General features: G+C 40.2%; 1 protein-coding gene across 3 annotated transcripts; it reads left to right on the top strand.

Annotated features, from left to right (window-relative positions):
* Nucleotides 1-1,344: 1,344 nt before the first annotated feature.
* On the top strand, nucleotides 1,345-17,614 carry def8 (differentially expressed in FDCP 8 homolog). 3 transcript variants are annotated; one of them, XM_033629114.2, is made up of 12 exons: nucleotides 1,345-1,495; nucleotides 2,444-2,566; nucleotides 5,257-5,351; nucleotides 5,441-5,590; nucleotides 7,031-7,172; nucleotides 8,048-8,212; nucleotides 12,225-12,352; nucleotides 13,002-13,115; nucleotides 14,225-14,305; nucleotides 14,696-14,836; nucleotides 15,081-15,190; nucleotides 16,089-17,614. In XM_033629114.2, the coding sequence occupies exons 2-12, from the start codon at nucleotides 2,458-2,460 to the stop codon at nucleotides 16,180-16,182; spliced, it is 1,329 nt and encodes a 442-aa protein (XP_033485005.1). In that variant the 5' UTR covers nucleotides 1,345-1,495; nucleotides 2,444-2,457; the 3' UTR covers nucleotides 16,183-17,614. The 3 variants fall into 3 exon arrangements, with proteins under 3 accessions (XP_033485005.1, XP_033485014.1, XP_078032212.1); XM_033629123.2 differs by having other exon boundaries at nucleotides 1,355-1,495; nucleotides 5,260-5,351; XM_078176086.1 differs by lacking the exons at nucleotides 1,345-1,495; nucleotides 2,444-2,566 and adding an exon at nucleotides 3,758-3,850.
* The last annotated feature ends 1,090 nt before the right edge of the window (nucleotides 17,615-18,704 follow it).

Below are 18,704 nucleotides of genomic sequence, written 5' to 3' on the forward strand. Positions count from 1 at the left end.
ACAACATCATTGGTTTGTTTGTTTTTGCCTTTTAAAAAAATAATCCTCACTATTTATATGAGATTTTTCTACAGTTGCTTGGCTTTACACTGATCCTGTGTTCACCACATTGATTGATCAGGTTTTGAAGGTTGTTTTTCCACTGCAATGTTGCATAAGTTTCAAGACATATTTTCATTAACAAAACATTGTGTTATAGGAGAGATGATGAAGCTATTTACAGCACAGGTCTGTCTTGTTGTAGTTCACATAAGCTGTGACTTTGCGCACGCCCTTCAGTGTAGCCTACATCTACCAGGCACTGAAAGAGACACAGCATGGCAGACAATATGACAAACTGGTGTAATGTATAGGATTTATGTGAAACATACTGTATTTGCTGTATTGCGCTGATATGTATTGATGTTTTCTATCTTAGAAATGGTCTAGGTCAGGGACATCAGCCTTACTGATGCAACTGAGCAATCAGATTGCACTGTTATTTACTAAGGAGATCCTTTCTTTCTTTCTTTCTGTTTAATCACATTCTACTATCACGTCAAAGAGTCTGAGAATGAGAGGAACAGAATATGGTTTGTGGTGCTTGAAGTGGCTTAAAATATAGTAATCTACCATAGTAATTTGATCATTCTTGTAATAATACAGTTATCCTATTTCCCTTTATGTGGTTATGTTTTCATATTGAAGCCAATCAGTGCCAACCCAGTTTTGGTCCTGCCTAAGCATGAAACAGCTTAACCCTTGGACCTAATGCTTCTCTCCCATTTTAAAAAGCCACTTAATTTGCAACACTGAGGGCATTTGTAGAAACCTATATTCATCACATTTGTTAGACAAACGGCTCAGAAAATAATCTATTCTCCGACAGATTACTGATACAGTAACAACTTCTGAATACCCCTGCAGTATAACGTGAAATTTCCATTTTTGTCATCAGTGCAATCTCTAATTCAATCAGCATCATCTGATGTTCTGAGGTCTATAGCTGTAATGCATGTGAAGGAAAGAAAAGCCCACCATCACACACTTTGATGGTGATGCTTTTTCATCTTTATGGAAGTTATCTGGAAGGTACCTAACATTTTATGGGAAGAAAGGAAGGAAAGAGGTCTAACTTCAAAGTAAAAGCATCATACATTACTTCAATATGAGACAACGTTGTTTAGTGTGCCACATATGTACAAGACGCAAAATATTGTGTCTTTAATTAACTGTTTGATTAAATACAGATAATTCAACAAAGTTATTCTAACTTTCCTTGTATTAATCACATAAAGCTACTGCATGGTAAATATGAAGGGTTTTATTTTGAAAAGACAACCCGGAAATAGACGATTACAACAATGGATGACTTGACGTTTTCTTCGCCTTGTGATGTGATGTTGCTGGTGGCAAAACAACACAGAGAGAACTCTTTATTTTAATCAAAAGCGTCGACCATAACATATATTTTACAGCTGTCGAGTCCTTAATGATAAATGAGGTCGACAACGGGGTAAGTCTCTGCCCTGACCGACACGTTAAATTAACCGACATTAGCATCAAAGCAGATGGTTGTTTTGCTTTTAAAGCTAGTTAGCTAGCTGCCGTTAGCTGTCTGTCAACATTTGTACAATGCTGTTAATGTGCTCTTTTTATATTCGTTGCATAGCTGTGAATTATTACTTTCAGTATCCTACATGTTTAGTAGCAATACTCGAAATAATATTAGCACTTTATTGGGGAGGACTGTCAACAAAAGCCCTGATTGGTTACAGTCGGTGAGGTGAGGCTTCAGGCTGTGCGTGTAACGTTACTCAGGCTTTGCAGTGCTTTCTTGTTTGACCCATGTACTGAGTTCAGTGTATAACATAAAGGAGTTATACATAGTGAATTACATGGCTGTATTTTTTACCATCATTTATAAATGACTTCCTGGTACACTGCTTCACAGCCTGCTAAGTGACAGTGTTGTTATTGTCTGTGTAAATAGAGCACATGGATTTTAATAGCAGTGCTGTGGTTTTGTTTTTTTATGACATTTTTAATTGATCCTCTAGCATACTATATTTTATATGTTATACAGCACAGCCTTTTGTGAACAAGAAGCAGGGAAACAGGAACAGGAAAAAGTTGAAGGAGATGTATTTAATTGTATTTTGAGGTTTCTGATGTTTGTCATGTGGCTTTAATAGCACATTAAGAAAGCAGTCCATGTTTTTAAAAGAGATGTGGACCAGTTTCTTGCTGACACATCAATATATCAGTTTAATTTGAGCATTCTTGGCAAAAAAAAGAAATCAATTCATATGTTCCACTCAGCCTGTGAAAACGTGTATACTGTATGCTCTTCTGTGGCTCTGATGTGGCTTTGTAAAGTCTGAGGTTACCCTGATGATGACAGCCATGGTCGAGCTTCCTGTTAGATTGAAATGTGGTCTTGAGTTTCTTATCTCTTCTTTAGATGTAGCCGATGAAATGGAGTATGATGAGAGACTTGCACTTTTCCGCCAAACACGCCTCAATCCCTTCGATCGTCGAGAGGAAGAAGATGGCCCGCAAGGAGGCAAGACGCCCCCACTGCATGGTAAAGCTCCTCACAGGCTAACCATTACACAGCTGTGTCAATGTCAGAGTATGACCTCACATTAAGGTCATTTTCACACCTGTGGCTCAGTTCAGGGGAATAATATTTGCTTTAGGCTCAAGTCTATTTGATGTACACTCTAACTTATTTTTGTTGAACCAAGAGGCGGAAACCTGATATCACACATTGGACAGTTTTGGTGATTGTCGCCCAGCATTGCCAATGCTACTTTGATCTACGTGGAAAAATAAAAACAACATTTACTCTGGTGACTGACAGCAGCTAATACTGCACTCCATTGCAACTTATGGGTTGATTTATTCTATCAGGTGATCTCCAAGACCTCATGAAGAAAAAGCACTTTATTAGTTAAGACTGCAGCTGGACTTTATATGTCATATGCTACATTTCACTGTAGGGAGCTGCCAATATACATGGATTAGGACTCAAGCACAAGACAACTCTGGTTTCACTCCTGTGTCACTTCCTGATGCACTAGGGACAATCCCAGAAATCATGTGCTTACATGAAAAGGTGCGGCCTTTAAAATTATCAGGTTAAGAAATCAATGACGCAATTGATGACGCAAATTTATACTTAGGCCAGAAATTGTGTCTGTCTTTTTTTTGTTTTGGCAGGACATCCAGCTGTCGTTTGAATGGTTGTTTTCTTCTGAAAAGATGTCTAGTCTGGTGAACTGTGACAAGCAGCCATTAAACTTTGTTTCTTACTTGCCATTGTTGTGTAATACAACAAATGTGCTCTGTCTGTGGTCTGTCTGTGGTGTGTTCTGAGAACATGGTTTCTGCATTTCTAAATGTCACTCACTTGCAAACGCAAACTTGCTCTCCTTACAGTGCCAAATACAGTGAGTCTACTATTTGCTTAGATCGTGTCAGTATGCCTCACTCACTGTATGCAGCAGTGATTCCCTCCTGAGACTGATCTGACAGATTATTTCCCTCAAATATTTACAGATCCAACAGAACAGATCCTAACACATCAAGCATAAGCACACTGGACTTACTCTTAGCTTATGGAAAAGGAAGTTAGATATACAATAGGAGGAAATGAAAAGCGTAAGTGTAAGCAGTATTTTAGTAAAACTTCCTCTATTTTAGGATTTGGGAGTGAAAGACGTCTTTGTTTGATTACAATCATTTTGACAGACAAGTCTGACACACTGAGCTGTGTAATCTGTGTTTCTCTGCTTCATTGTCCTCTCTCTGTCCGGCACTGAGAAGCTGAATTCACCCAACATGTTTTGTTCTGAGGTGTATGCAGGTAACAACAGCCTTTGTCCGCACTTATTTAGTAAGATGGAGAGTAAGTTTGTTAAAATATGTGATAATCGATATAGTGATTTTTGCTTGTTTTTAATGTTTAAAGTCAAAATGTCAGTCATCATTCTGAGTAATTTCAGTAGTCACTAATACCATGTAGGTATGATCAGAGTGTCAGTTTTGCACAGATTTCATTTGGCAGACACACTTGGGTTCAACATGTGCTGTACATTGTACAATGTTATTGTCTCCTTTTTTCCCTTTTTAATATTGTCACGTAGACAAAGACAACCTCAAAAAATGTACATGCAAATTAATTTTAAAAAATAAGGCTGACAAAAGTTTGTGTTTGGGAATGTGTTACTAGAATTTTTCTTCAGTCTAACACTAGGGCTAAGTTAAAATAAAAAGCTAAATTGAGCCTTTTATTCCACATTCTGCTTAAATTGCACTCATCACTATTTTTTACAGTGAGTAATAAATTCATGGCTCTGCCAACAAACAGCATAGACAATGGTAGTGATGAGCTGCTCATTATAGTGCAGCATTAAGCAGCTCAAGAGTCAGATGTCTTTTTTAGGAGCTGATAAAGACCAAAACATAGCAAAGAGAATAAATTTTAAGACCTCGACTGGCGGATAAAGCATGTCTCCAAATGAATACAAATGTTGCTCTGTATCTGCTGGATGTGTAAATTGTGAACTGTTTGTGAACAACTTTACAAGGTGATAAGTTCAATGCTGTGTAACAGCTTGTTCTGCTGTCCCCAAGTGGCCAAAAGCTAAAATGTGTTATTGCAGCTCTAGGCAGCTATTGTGGTCATATACATCAGAAAGCATGAGGTCAGCCCTATTTAATAATCACTCCTTTCATCTCCTAAAAACTCTGAATTTTCAGATTCTGGAAGTATTAATTCTTAATCTTACAGTGAACAATTGCACATAAACACACATATAGTCATACCACTGATAGCAGCAGTAGTAGAAAAATGTTAGCACTGTGATTTAATTGATTTGAAAACATACCACGTGAATCTTTCTGTAACAGATGGATTGTAAACATGTAGATGCAAACATGATCACTTTAAAGTTCATTCAGCTAGTTTAGCAGGAGTTTTAATGACACAGTGGGAGTCTCACCTGGTTGTCACCTGATTAGGTTACACATTACCTGAACTGATAAGACAACTACTATAGGTGGGATTCCTTCAGTTGTCCATGTTGAGCTTTTGTTTGTCCTCTGGACTTCCTGAGTGGTGAGTCAGAGTATAGGACTTGTCTTGAGTAGCGTCCACAGTCATGTGTGCGAAATTAGCATGCATGACTGAGAGAGTCTTACCAGACCGTAGTGTGTGTGTGTGTACTCAGGAGAAGAATAGTGCTTTATGCCACTTTCCCTTCTTTTTAGAAGCAAGGCCTGAGCTGTTCTCTGGATCCAGAACACACAGTTCAGACCGAACCATGGACCTCGGTCTAGCTGAAGACCACTTCTCGAGGCCAATGGTAAGCAAAGCATTATTCCCAAACTGAAAACATAGAGTGCTATAAAGAGCTACCTATTGTATTTACTGCACATGCTTTCGCTATTTCAGGGTTCGTTCGTGGCGTCGGACATCGAACAGCTTAAGCTGGCTATAGAGGAGTGTAAAAAGCTGATCTTGGAGCTGCCGGAACACTCGGAGCGACAGAAGGACACTGTGGTGAAACTAATCCACCTTCGTCTCAAACTACAGGAACTTAAGGTTGGAACTAAAAGTTTATAATTCTGTGTTGAATCTATGCCATCATCTGTGGCTATGTAGGAGTAAATGGAGAAGTAGATAACATGATATTGTAATAGCTGATGCTAGTTCAGAAGGACTGCACAGCTGTACACAAAATGTTAGCTGATAGAAATTTATTACTTAGGTATGATCTTGCAAGTATGTGCATTTGGAAAATAAGGAATTTATATAGTAGTTGGCATGTAGCTGAGAAGTGTTGCTAGTGGGTGGGGATCAGTATCAGCTGAGAAGCTCAAAAGAAATCCTTCGGGGCACATTTTAAGTAAAGGCTTTCTTTTGTTTTCACGGGGTCACTTTTGGCCTTTTAGCCATTGCCCTGTACGAAATAAATGAAAACAAGCACTGCAGGCATTCTTGGAGTCTAAGAAGGTGATAAACAGGTTGGTTATAAGCAGCAACTTCCTGCAATAACTCTGCATTTCAAATGGCACAGTTTCTTGTGTTTTTTCTAGTCACTGAAGGCACAGTATTAGCCTGCGTACAATCTAGTGTAGACCACTCAAATAAACAAATCATTTAATCAGTCAGTTACTAGTCCAGTTAGGATTTGGATGCATTTTATAGAGAATGCTAATGATACTCTGTGTCATGTTGAAGTGGTGTTTTTTTTGTTTTTATGTTTTTGGGCTTTTGCCTTTAATGAACAGGATGGAGTGAAATGGGGTGAGAGAGAGAGCGAGGGGGTGACATGCAGCAAATAAAGTCGAAACTACGACCGCTGCAGCAAGGCATCGCCTCTGTACATGGGGCGCCGGCACTATTCACTATGCTACCGACGCCTCGAAGTGGTGTTTTTTGTGTATTTATATTTCTAATGGCCAGGCCCAGCCTGAGCATTTTTGTGGCTTCTTGGCGAAGAGCTGCATGATATGCAAAAAAGAATCTTATTGCGATTATTTGGACAGATATTGTGATATGAATCGCAATTTAAGTGGGAAAGGTAAACCACAGTGTTTCATTTATAATGGTATGTTGTAAAGCAGTTTACCTTTATCAGGAAATTGCAACTCCTGTGAACTGGAAGTTGCATTTGGTCATGTTGCAATTTCAGTAAAGTTTAGATGAACTGCACAGCCCTACCACAGAGAGATTCTTCTTCAGGAGCACCTTCCCAAACCTTATTGACTCATTTATTTCATCTTTACAAAACCTCTGGTATCATTGAGAAAACTGTCCAGGTGACATGCTGGTAATGTTTTGGGCTGATTACTGTAAACTTACTAAAGATATTACAGCATTAAAGTAACTTTTTCCTGTTCTGAAATAGGCTGCACTTGTTGAATGATGTCTCACATATTTTGTAGTAATTGTAATTGTCTTTTAAAACCACACATGAACTATGTTACTGCGATCTTAACGGTTGTGGTAAATTTTGTTTTTCCACTTGTTTCTTAAAAGGACCCCGAGGAAGATGAGCCTAATCTGAGAGTCCTGCTGGAGCACCGCTTCTCCAAGGAAAAGAGCAAGAGTGTGAAACAGACCTGTGACAAATGTAGCACTATTATCTGGGGCCTTATTCAAACTTGGTATACCTGCACAGGTGAGACACAGTGTACAATATGATATAGCACAGAATAGCATGTTTTAAGGGCACACAGATCATTCAGAACTCCATGCAAGATCATACAAGCTCCATCCGAATACCCTTTTTTAATCTGTCAAAGCTTCATGCACAGACTTACAATGTGGTGCTTCCTCAAAGATTCATTGCCAGGCTCAGTGTCTCATTTGTTCTCTTGTGCACGCAGTCACTTCAAAATGTGCTGCAGAGATGGGGCAAATAATTTTAACTGACTGATCTCATAATACAATAGCTAGTAGAACAGGAATTCTTATACTGTATGGGGCTATTTGCGAAATTCAGAGTATATGAGTCGCCTCAACATCGTTCTCATCATGAAGGTGACTGAGCTGATGGCTAGCAGCTCATGGTGCTAACTCCATAAACAGCTCGTAACAACAGCAACAGTGCAGACAGAGCTAATGGTGTTAACCAAGATGGGATGGGGGGTTGGGTGCTACACTGCTGTGGTAATGCTCTAATGCCACACACAGAAACTTAAAATATTTTAGATTTTCATTTCATATTGTAAGGTTTCTATTTTTTAATTTATTTAATGAAAGGTGGAATCAGTGGGAGTGTTTTTGTACAGCTATTTGAATTCATTAACCAGCCATTCCTACCAGACCCATTGGGTAGGGGTGCACGATACTGGATTTTTTGCTGATATCCGATATGCCAATATGTAACAACTTATTAGGCCGATAACCGATACCATTATCCATATATACACTTTTTTCCCACCTAATTTTAGTAATCATTAAGCCTCTTCTGCAGTGGAATTGTGCATCCCTACCATCAGGTATAGTGGTAATGCAGTTGCATGCCGTCTGATCACGCCTCTCTTGTTTCAGGTTGCTATTATCGTTGCCATAGTAAGTGTATGAACCTGATTACCAAGCCCTGCGTCAGGTCAAAGGTCAGCCACCAGTCGGAGTACGAGCTCAGCATCTGCCCTGAGATAGGACTAGACCGGCAAGACTACCGCTGTGCAGAATGTCGCACACCTATTTCACTGAGTAAGTACAAACTGACTGTAAATTTATGTTTGGCAATTTGAGGTAGGGAAACAGAGAATCTAAAAGCAATGCGCTGATGAATTGAACTTAAATTCGCTTGATAAGCATGTGCAAACAAATGCTGACTAGAAATGACTGAGCTACAAAAAGTGACTGTTAAACTTCTATTTAAGTACTACATGTTATATCAGAGTGTTTAAAATATATTTTAAGTACATCTTGCTCTCTTTTGTCATAGTTTCAGTCACTACCTAAAGCTCATGAGATCCAAGATGGCGCCAGTATGTTTGGCAGGCCGTCAGTCGCGTCTACTCAGTTTATTGTTTGTTATTGCTCTGTTCCTATGTGTCTGCTGCTGGGATGTCTCGGCTCTATTTGCTTATGATCACCAAGCTCTTCTCAACATTCGAGTCTCTGACGAGTCGCTAACGCTGTTAAAGCATGAATTGGGAGACCAGACTGCAAGCCTCCCTCCTTTGCTGGCAGATATTCCATCTTACCTGCGCCGCTCACCTTGCGCCCCTCCCCGCAAAAAACGTCAGAGAAGACGGGGTAAGCGCGGTGGTGTATTGGTGAAAGTCAAGGCCTATCTGTCGCTGTCCTGTGTGGCTGATCCTCGCCTCCTTCGTGGTGGATTTTGCTACTCTTCTGCCGTCAGACGCTCAATACAGCTCAGAGGACCGTGGTTACGGATTGTCATTCCCAGCCCTCCCGCTGCTGCTGTTCCTGGCCTGACGATGCTGTCTGGCACACCGATGGATGCTGCTCCTGCTACTTCGCCATTGAGCTCTGCTTCTGCAGGCCGGACGACAACGCCGGTTCCGCTCGCTGTCACCCATGGATCGTTGGCAGCCCCTGCCCAGTGTGGCCTGATGTCGGTGTCTCTTCCTGGGCAGCTGCGTGTGCCCAGAGGCAACGTTGTCCACACAAACCTTCGGCCGCTAAGACGTGCCTCGACCAGCATGACTCCTAACGTTACCTTGAGGATGGCCTTGATCAATGCTACATCCCTAGCTAACAAGACCTTCTTGCTGAATGACTTTTTCACCTCCCGTAAGTTGGATTTTATGTTCGTGACGGAAACCTGGCTGCATACTGGTAAGTCCATACCGTTTTCAGAACTTCTCCCTCCTGACTGTACATTTCTCAGCTCCCCTCGGACCACCGGCAAGGGTGGAGGGCTAGCCTGTGTTTTCAAATCCAGCTTTCACTGTCAGCAGATACCATCTGTCACTTACTCCAGCTTTGAGCTGCAGCTTTTTAAACTGAATTCGTCCACCCAAATACAAAAAGAATTTTATTGAGGACTTTGAAAACTTTCTGTCAGGAATTATGGTGGATTTTGATCACTTCTTAATTTCCAGTGACCTGAACGTTCATGTGTGCTGCGAAACCAGTTCTCTGGTCAAAGACTTCTTGTCACTGATCGACTCCTTTAATCTCACACAGTGGGTCTCTGGCCTGCCGCATGATAAGGGGCATACACTTGACCTAGTGCTGTCTCATGGTTTGTCTATCTGTGTCAGTGAAATTTGTAATAGTGCTTGTATTTCTGCTCACTTTCCTGTTATATTTTCTGCTACTGTCCCCTGCTCTGTTGTCGCTGCTCGTCCACCTGCACGCTGTTTTCGTGCTACAAATTCCAGCACTACGTTGCAATTTTCTACAGCTTTTAATGGTTATATGCATTCTACTGTGGAGGGGTATGGTGCCCTTAGTGCTGAAGACCTTGTTGCTCTTTTTAACTCCACATGCACTAGCATTTTGGACGCCATCGCTCCCTTAAGCATCAAACGCCCTAAGGCAATTTCTGAACCATGGATAAATGACTCTATATGTGCTCTCAGACGCTCTTGTAGGCGTGCTGAGAGAAGGTGGAAGAAGGACAAGTTGCATGTCTCCGTTGGGATTCTACAGGAGTGCTTATTGGAGTATCACAAAGCAGTGAAAGCTGCTAAAACTGCTTACATCTCGCACCTTGTCTCAAACAACATTGATAAACCAAAGGTTCTGTTTAATGTTTTAGATTCTCTTGTTAACCCACGTGATACTGCTCCCATTGTTCCAACTCCTGCTCTCTGTAATGATTTCCTCAACTTTTTGTTGAGAAAATCTCTGCTCTTCATTCTGTACCTTGTCTTGCTGAGCCTGATCCCTCTGACCCTCCCATGTGCCCAGCTGTTTTTGACCAGTTTGAGCCTATATCACTGTCCTCTCTGTCAGATATAGTTCGTGGGATGCGACCCACAAACTGCCTCTCAGACAGTATTCCCTCGCACCTTTTTAAAGAGGTTTTTGATTCAGTTGGATCTTTTATTCTTGTTCTGATTCATAACTGTTTTAGTTCAGGGTGTTTTCCTGCCCCTTTTAAACATGCTATAGTGCAGCCACTCATTAAAAAGCCCAGCCTGGACCCCTCTGTTCTCTCCAACTTCAGGCCCATCTCCAAATTACCCTTCCTGTCCAAAGTGTTAGAGAAAGTAATTGCTGTACAGTTGCAATTATTTTTAGTACAAAATGATATCTATGAGAAGTTTCAATCTGGTTTTAGGTTTGGTCACAGTACTGAAACTGCTCTTTTAAGAGTGTTTAATGATCTTGTCTTAACTGTGGACTCAGGATGTGCTGCTATCCTGGTGACCTTAGATTTGACGGCTGCCTTTGATACTGTTGATCATAGGACCCTCTTATCACGCCTAGATCACTGTGTAGGCATTAAAGGTGCTGCCCTCAAGTTGCTACAGACGTACCTAACCGACAGGAGTTTCTCTGTCCATCTGAGTGAATTCTCCTCAAATGTGGCCCCTCTTACCTGTGGGGTTCCCCAAGGCTCCTTATTGTTTTCTTTATATATGCTGCCCCTAGGTTCCATTCTCCGTAAGCATAATGTTTCTTTTCATTGCTTTGCAGATGATGTCCAAGTGTACCTACCTTTAAAATTAAAATGTAAGGACTCTCTGCAGCCTCTGTTAGCTTGTCTTAATGACATAAAAACTTGGATGGGCCTAAATTTCCTGAATCTAAATGATAATAAGACTGAGGTTATTGTATTTGGATATCCGGAATGTGTAAATGACTCTGTTGGTGCTCTGGGCCCCTTGGCTTCCAAAAACTGTTCTTTTATTAAAAGCCTTGGTGTCACTTTTGATAGTGCTTTTAAGTTTGACAGGCAAATTGGTTCTGTGGTCAAAGGTGCTTTCTTTCAGCTTCGCCTCCTCGCCAAAGTAAAGCCCTATCTCTCACCCAAAGACTTGGAGAGAGTTATCCATGCCTTCATTACGTCTAGGCTTGATTACTGCAACTCTCTGTATGTGGGCTTAGATAAACGTTCTTTGCGGCGTCTGCAGCTAGTGCAAAATGCTGCTGCTCGCCTTTTGACCAGCACGAAAAAACGTGACCACATCACACCGGTTCTGGCCTCTTTGCATTGGCTTCCTGTCTGCTGCAGGATTGACTTTAAGATTTTGATGTTTGTTTTTAAGATATTGAATGGTCTGGCCCCCCAGTACTTAGTTGAACTCATCCATGTTCACACACCAGCTAGAGCACTGAGGTCATCAAATGAGTTGCTTCTAGATGTCCCGATATCTAGGCTCAAAACTAAAGGCGACCGAGCCTTCGTGGTGGCTGCCCCAAAATTGTGGAACAGCTTACCACTGTATATTAGATCTGCCCAGACTCTTGAGATATTTAAGTCGTTGCTGAAGACCCATCTTTTCTCGTTAGCATTTGACGCATGTTGAGCCGAACATTGCCGATGTATGGACTGTTTTTATCGAATTTTGTGCCTATTGTGCACTTTATTTTGTTTTCTATTGTTACTCTTAATATTTATATGTACTGTGTGCTCTAATACTGTATTTTTCTATTTCTATAGTTGTATTTTAATACTTTAGTGCTTTCTAGATTGTACAGCACTTTGGCAAACCTCGGTTGTTTTAAATGTGCTATATAAATAAATTTGATCTTGACCTTGATAGTTTGACTGTACTGTGTCGTATTTATCTTGTAGGGGGCGTGCCGACTGAAGCCAGACAGTGTGACTACACAGGACAGTATTACTGCAACACATGCCACTGGAATGACACTGCCATCGTCCCGGCTCGTGTCATTCACAACTGGGAGTTTGACGCACGCAAGGTACCCTCAATAGCCACAACAAAATACATGCTACATCTAGAAGCATCCGTTCTTCTTTTATACATCAAACTATTGATCGATTAAAGTATAACTTCAAGTCACACCTTTTCAAACAGGAGATCAGTGTATGATGCAGGTCTTCTCAACATGTGTTAAAGTAGCATTTGAGTCATATATTGAAACTGTTGTCAAACTGTTGGTTACCATGTGCTTGCCACTGTTGAAACAGACTCAAATCTGCAATGTACTCTTAGAAAATTTACTGCCAAACATCAGAATTATGCAGAATCTCATTATGAAATCATCAAATAAACTTTAGGAAGCACTCCACTAATTTTACATGTCAAAGCCAATTTACTAGTCATGAGCAGCGCCACGCAGTCTGTTAAACAGTGTTATTGTGTCTTTTCTCGTACTATAAAGTCAGAAAGAATTACCCAAGTGGGTTCAGTTTGAACATCAGTAACGTCATCTCACATTCATTTTCTAATTGAATTGCCTGCCAGTCAGCATCTGACCCACTTTCAAGTTAAAACCAGGTCAGGAGGAGTGTTATGAATCCAATCAGTGTGTTGATATGAAAGGGGTATTAGTATGTTCATGTGGGCATATTCAGCCAGTCTGCATTCTGACAGTGTGTCTCTTTCAGGTTTGTCGCTCCTCAATGCGCTACCTGGCGCTGATGCTGGCACGACCTGTGCTGAAGCTGAAAGAAATCAACCCGCTGCTATTCAACTTTGTGGAGGAACTGGTCGAGATCAGGGTGGGTAGCCTCACTATTTTCAACTTACACCTCAACTTTAACTTCATCGTTCCAGAGGAAAAATTTGTCTTGTAGGCAAGTAAGAAACACAGAACACACAGAGACATATGGACATGGACTTTGGAAAAAAAGAAACATATTAGAATACATGAATATATCAAGTGACAACAGGAACCTTAGAGTCTACTGTTGTTAAACCATCATAATCAGACCCCCCTGGTTAAATAGGAAACAAATTACTTGTGTCACCATGAGCACTAGTAAAGACGCTGCAAGAATTTGTGAGTTTAAAGACTTTCTTAGCACGCATTCACACTGACGCTATTTGGTCCGCTTTAAACCAACCCTGGTCCGCTTCCACAGATAGTTCGGTTCATTTGGAGTGGTGTGAACGCTCATGTGAACTTGAACTTTGGTGCAGACCAAACGAGCGAACCCTGGTCCGCTTGAAAACTGGGGGTATCGGTTCACTTGCAAGTGAACCCTGGTGCGGTTCCCTTACAGTGGGAAATGCAAACTGACTATCCAGTGAACCAAAGAGAGGAAGTGAACCAAAGAGAGGAAGTGACATAGAGTGCAATGCATTTTGGGTAGAAAAAAACAAAGCCAACAGCTCGAACCAGGAGAAGCAGAGGTAAAGAAAAAGTTGGAAAATGTCTCGTGGGCAGATGTGGAGTAGTGAGGAGGTGTATGAATGCATAAATTTGGTGTTGCTCCATGTTTTGGGGATTTCCAATTTCAGTCCTAGCCAATCGATGAGCCAGGTTTTCTTCTTCCTCATGCTTTTTTTTTCCTGGTCAGGGGTCGTTTCGGGCAATACTGCCCCCAAACGAGCAGCTGTTTTAACTGCATGACATTGTCCAGCCAGTTTGGTTCACTTTAAAAAGTGCAGTGTGAAAGTGAACCGAACCAAAAGAAGGTGTGAAATTTTTAAGCATTCCTCGTCGTTTTGTCATCCAACCCATCCTGGCACTTTGTCACTATGTTTTGCATCAGGTGCTATTATGTTGAGACTGCTGGCACATGCAGTGAGATGGGGAAACAACTGCAACTCTGTGTATTTTGTGAGACTGACAGCAATGCGTGTGTGTGTGTGTTTTCCTTTACAGAAACTCCGTCAGGATATTCTGTTGATGAAACCCTATTTTATTACTTGTAAGGAGGCCATGGAGGCTCGGCTATTACTACAGGTCAGCATCTCGTTACTAAACTGACTTTGTGCAGTGCAGTTAAAGCGTTATGTAGACTGGTATGATACGAAGGTATGTGACCAGTAAGTAATATGTTACAACAGCACCACCATGTGGTGAAAGTGGAGAGTTTGGGCAGTGTCAGCAAATGCTCCTTTTGTAAAACTGAGACAATGCATGTGATATCAGTCTGTACAAATACTGTAAACTTGTCTGTTGCTGGTACAAGTTCAGTATTGACTCAAATATATTTTATAATCGGTCCTCCTAGTATTTCAGAAATTGGCACAGCCTGCATAGATAATTGTGAAATATTTACAAGACTTTCTAACGGACAATAAAAGGCACGTTTTCATGAATTATTTTGTTTTGTATTTGTGTCACTCCCAGTTACAAGATCGGCAGCACTTTGTGGAGAACGATGACATGTACTCACTACAGGATTTGATTGACATCTACAGTGGCAGACTCAGCTGTTCCCTCACAGAGATTCACACCACATTTGCTAAGCACATCAAACTAGACTGTGAGGTGAGCTCATACATACAGAACAAAGAACGATACTGATGAGTTCTCTTGTTGCCAGTGTGTGAATCACACATCACTTAATCTTGTATTATCCACTATTAGACATAAGGTACTTACTGACTATTGTATTGTTTGCTTAAAGAATAGAAATTCATATAACTATCCTAAACCCTGACTTTCTGTCTCATTTTGTGTGTGTGTGTGTGTGTGTGTTTGTTTGTGTGTGTGTGTATGTGTGTGTGTGTAGCGTTGTCAGGCCAAAGGATTTGTGTGTGAGCTGTGTAAGGAAGGAGACATACTGTTCCCTTTTGACAGTCATACCTCGGTCTGCCACGACTGCTCTGCTGTCTTCCACAGGTTAGTCACCACCAACTGGTCAGACTCAACAAATGTGGCAATTTATGTGATAGGAGTTTAAAATATAGCATTGTGGTAACAGGCTCAAAATATCAAATAGTGCCTTAGCACTACAAAAAAGTGTCAATCCCTACTTTTGAGTGGAGCTCCTCGTAATCCCAAAGACACCTAGTTATTGGGCTAATCTAGTCTGAGATCACAATGTATTAACATACCTTGGAGCTGCTAACAGGGAAATAAGAAAGGCATGAATGAGTTTGTCCCACAACATACTGTAGATAGCATTACAGTACAACTGCCTGAATGGGACTCCGTAACAGCTTGGTATTTCACCCAGGGGTGGTGTCATACGTCCTCTGTGCAGATGTGTGCTTTCAAGACGAAGATAACAGTGTCTGAAAAGGAGTAGGTAGAAGTAAAACTTCTGTGTCTCTACCCCTTTCTTACAATTCTTTTTTAAACTCATATTTATTATTTCAACAAATTCCCAAATTTATTTACAACTAATACACAACTATCCCCAGTCTATTTACCACCCAATTAAATAAATAAGTAATAAACTCAGGTTATTTACAGTCCAGGTGCCACCCAGTGTTACAAAATAAATATGCACTCCCCTAACACAACTTTTCCTCATCCTTTTAAAGGTGCACGCAGTTTATCATGTAAAGTATGAACATGCACTCACAGGCTGAGGCGTTCACAGAGCCCGCTGAAGTGTGCACTGCTGCGTCCTGCAAAACCCATCTGGGTGAAATACCAAGTTTTTAGGGAGTCTCTTGCCTGAGCACTGAACTATTCGTTTAAAAGAAATAAACCCTACATCACCCACATGGACATAATTAATATGACCTGTTATTCAACAAATGAATGCGTGTGTTTGTATGTGTCTTTTCAGAGATTGCTACTACGACAACTCCACAACTTGTCCACGTTGTGCCCGAATGACTGAACGCAAGCAGGATGAGGAACCAGATGCGAAAGACGCATGAGTCTGGACGGGACCACCTGATGTTACTGGATGTTGCACTTTGCCTCATGTTGTGCTGTACTCGATCAACATAAGTCTAACAGAAGCTTTTCGTCTTTGTCCCTGGTTTGTTTTGTGCATATGTTTATACTATAGTGTCTTTATCCTCCGTGCACTACACAATGAAGCAGGGTACTTAGAAACCCATCTGGAAATTAATATATATATATATTTTTATCCAACTTTTTAATTCGTACTGAAACTGGATGTTCTGAGCACTGTGTATGTGTGTCTGTGTGAGTGATTCGCATTAGTGTATGCGTCTGCTTGTATAAATGTACAAAAGAAATGCCCTATAGAGAAAAGACACCTCGTCAGCAGGTGATGATGCATGCAGCAGTTGTTGTATATTAACTGTTACGAGCCTCGACTGCATTAACCTATACTGCCAACTTTGCTGAAAACTTAACTCTAAGGTTGCCATATGCGGAAAATGGTTTTGAACTTTAAGGATTACAAATACAGCTTCAACTAAATCACAAAATTATATAACTTGGAAATTTGCCTTTCAGCCTCTAGTTGTGTGTTTTATTTAGTTAGCTTACAAGAAGAGAACAATTAGAAAATCAAACGGACTGTGTGATCAAACCATCACTCTTTCTCTTCCTCCTTTTTACACATATTCCATCATGAGTCCCAGCAGGTCCTGTCCCTAAAGCAGCCCATACCCATCCTCCACTTATATTACATATCTGTAATGATCTGCTCAACATTTCATAAGGTCAAAAGAAAAATATTTCAAGGCTTTAAAGCAATATTTCTTTCCAGCAAAGGTCTGCTTTGAGTTTCTTAATTGTTATTTCCCCCCTTGTCAATATGCGAAACCTATACAGTCATTACAGCCATAATTTGAAATATTAATACATATACTGGCAATGGATATGCTATAACCATCGCATGCATTTTCCTGTAAGGATCGTTGTTAAACTGCAAAAGAAAAGGATCAAAGATTTAAATGTGCTCTCCTTCTGTTCAAAACTGTGACCTAGTCTTAGACCATTTAATCTGTGTTTAATCCGGTTCAGTTTAGTGCAGTGTGTAGCAAATAGATGTGAATACTCATGTGTGCCTAAAATAGTCAGGTTACATACAGCTGTTATCCAAACGTCTTAATACACTTACCATCATGTTAATGGTTTCAGTCTTAAAGTATGTATAGCACATGTTGTCCAGCAATGACAAAGATGTTAAGTGACACCTTTGGTAATGTGTACATGTTGACCTAAAGTATTTGTTTTAAAATAATGAGTTTTGGCTGTGTTATCTTTCAGCATGATATACTGTAATTGTTTTTGTTTTTTCAAACTAATGGACATACATGGTGTTCGTAAAAGCCATGCCCTGATGTAAAACATGTGGAGTAGTGCATGAATAAAGTCATGAAATGCATTAAAGCTGAGGTGTTGCGTTTAAGTCAAGTTCAATTTTCACATGTTCATGGATGAATTATTATTAATTATAATCTCTGCCTTTTAAAGATGCAATTTTGGAGAAAGATAGTTTATTGTTATGTCTCATTCACAGGTCGTCGAATACCAACAGCCTTTTGTTGGCTGTCGGACCAAACCACCAACCCAAAAATGTTCATGTTTGACAACCTGGGAATGAGACTTCACAATCATTTATCTTTCTCCAGAATTGTGTACTGCTACTTTAATAGGCAGATACAGAATTAGAAATAAATTATTATTAGATTATCGGCACATACTCAGTCACTGCGACATCCCTTGTTTTCACTAAACCATTTGTCTTTCCAGGAGAAATGTTAATGAGAAACAGGTTTTAAAAGGATGTCAGTCACACACATGCTTGTATTTACTACTGTAGTAGCCTACTGAAGTAAATCTACTTACTTTCCACCACTTGTTACCGGCTTGCGAAAGGGTCCAATCTGGCCCTCTGGGTGACTTTACACATCTAATATTGATGCCTTTATGAAGTCTAAGACAGTGGTTCTCAAATGGTTTGACATGGCACACTGCTATGCTGTGGGATTTTATGATAATCACGCATTATTACTGAAATATTCAACTGGGCCTATACAAAAAGATATGAATGAATTTTTAATCGACTGTATCAATGTTGTACACGCTCATTTCCTAATAAAGAGGCAAACTTAAGTTAAAAATGTAATTTAACTTTAAAAAATCTTCACAAGGAACCTATTTGTCACCATTTGCACAAGAGGATTATACATTTGTGACACATCACATTATCTTACTTTATAAATGGATTTGTTATTGGTGCTCTGACGGAATTTTAAAAAGTTTAAACTGAATCCCTGGATCATTTTGTTAATAAATATTTCATGAGCAATGGTTGATTTGTCAATTGTTATGCGATATTAGTAAATAAAAACAAACATTTATGTTGTGATAAGAGTCAAAACAAATGTAATAGAGGCTATTGTGCACAGATATAAATACAGGTGTGCCTTGAGATGGCAGATTTCAGGAGCAAACACTAAGTAGCCTTCTTCATATG

Source organism: Epinephelus lanceolatus, chromosome 2 (assembly GCF_041903045.1).
Source record: "Epinephelus lanceolatus isolate andai-2023 chromosome 2, ASM4190304v1, whole genome shotgun sequence".
Lineage (NCBI taxonomy): Eukaryota > Metazoa > Chordata > Actinopteri > Perciformes > Serranidae > Epinephelus > Epinephelus lanceolatus.

Bases quoted from the DNA above. Each gene is read 5' to 3' on its own strand.
- def8 (XM_033629114.2), top strand. From the start codon at position 2,458: ATGGAGTATGATGAGAGACTTGCACTTTTCCGCCAAACACGCCTCAAT. The intron at 5,352-5,440 runs GTAAGCAAAGCA...TCGCTATTTCAG, and splicing joins ACCACTTCTCGAGGCCAATG to GGTTCGTTCGTGGCGTCGGA. The intron at 7,173-8,047 runs GTGAGACACAGT...CTCTTGTTTCAG, and splicing joins AACTTGGTATACCTGCACAG to GTTGCTATTATCGTTGCCAT.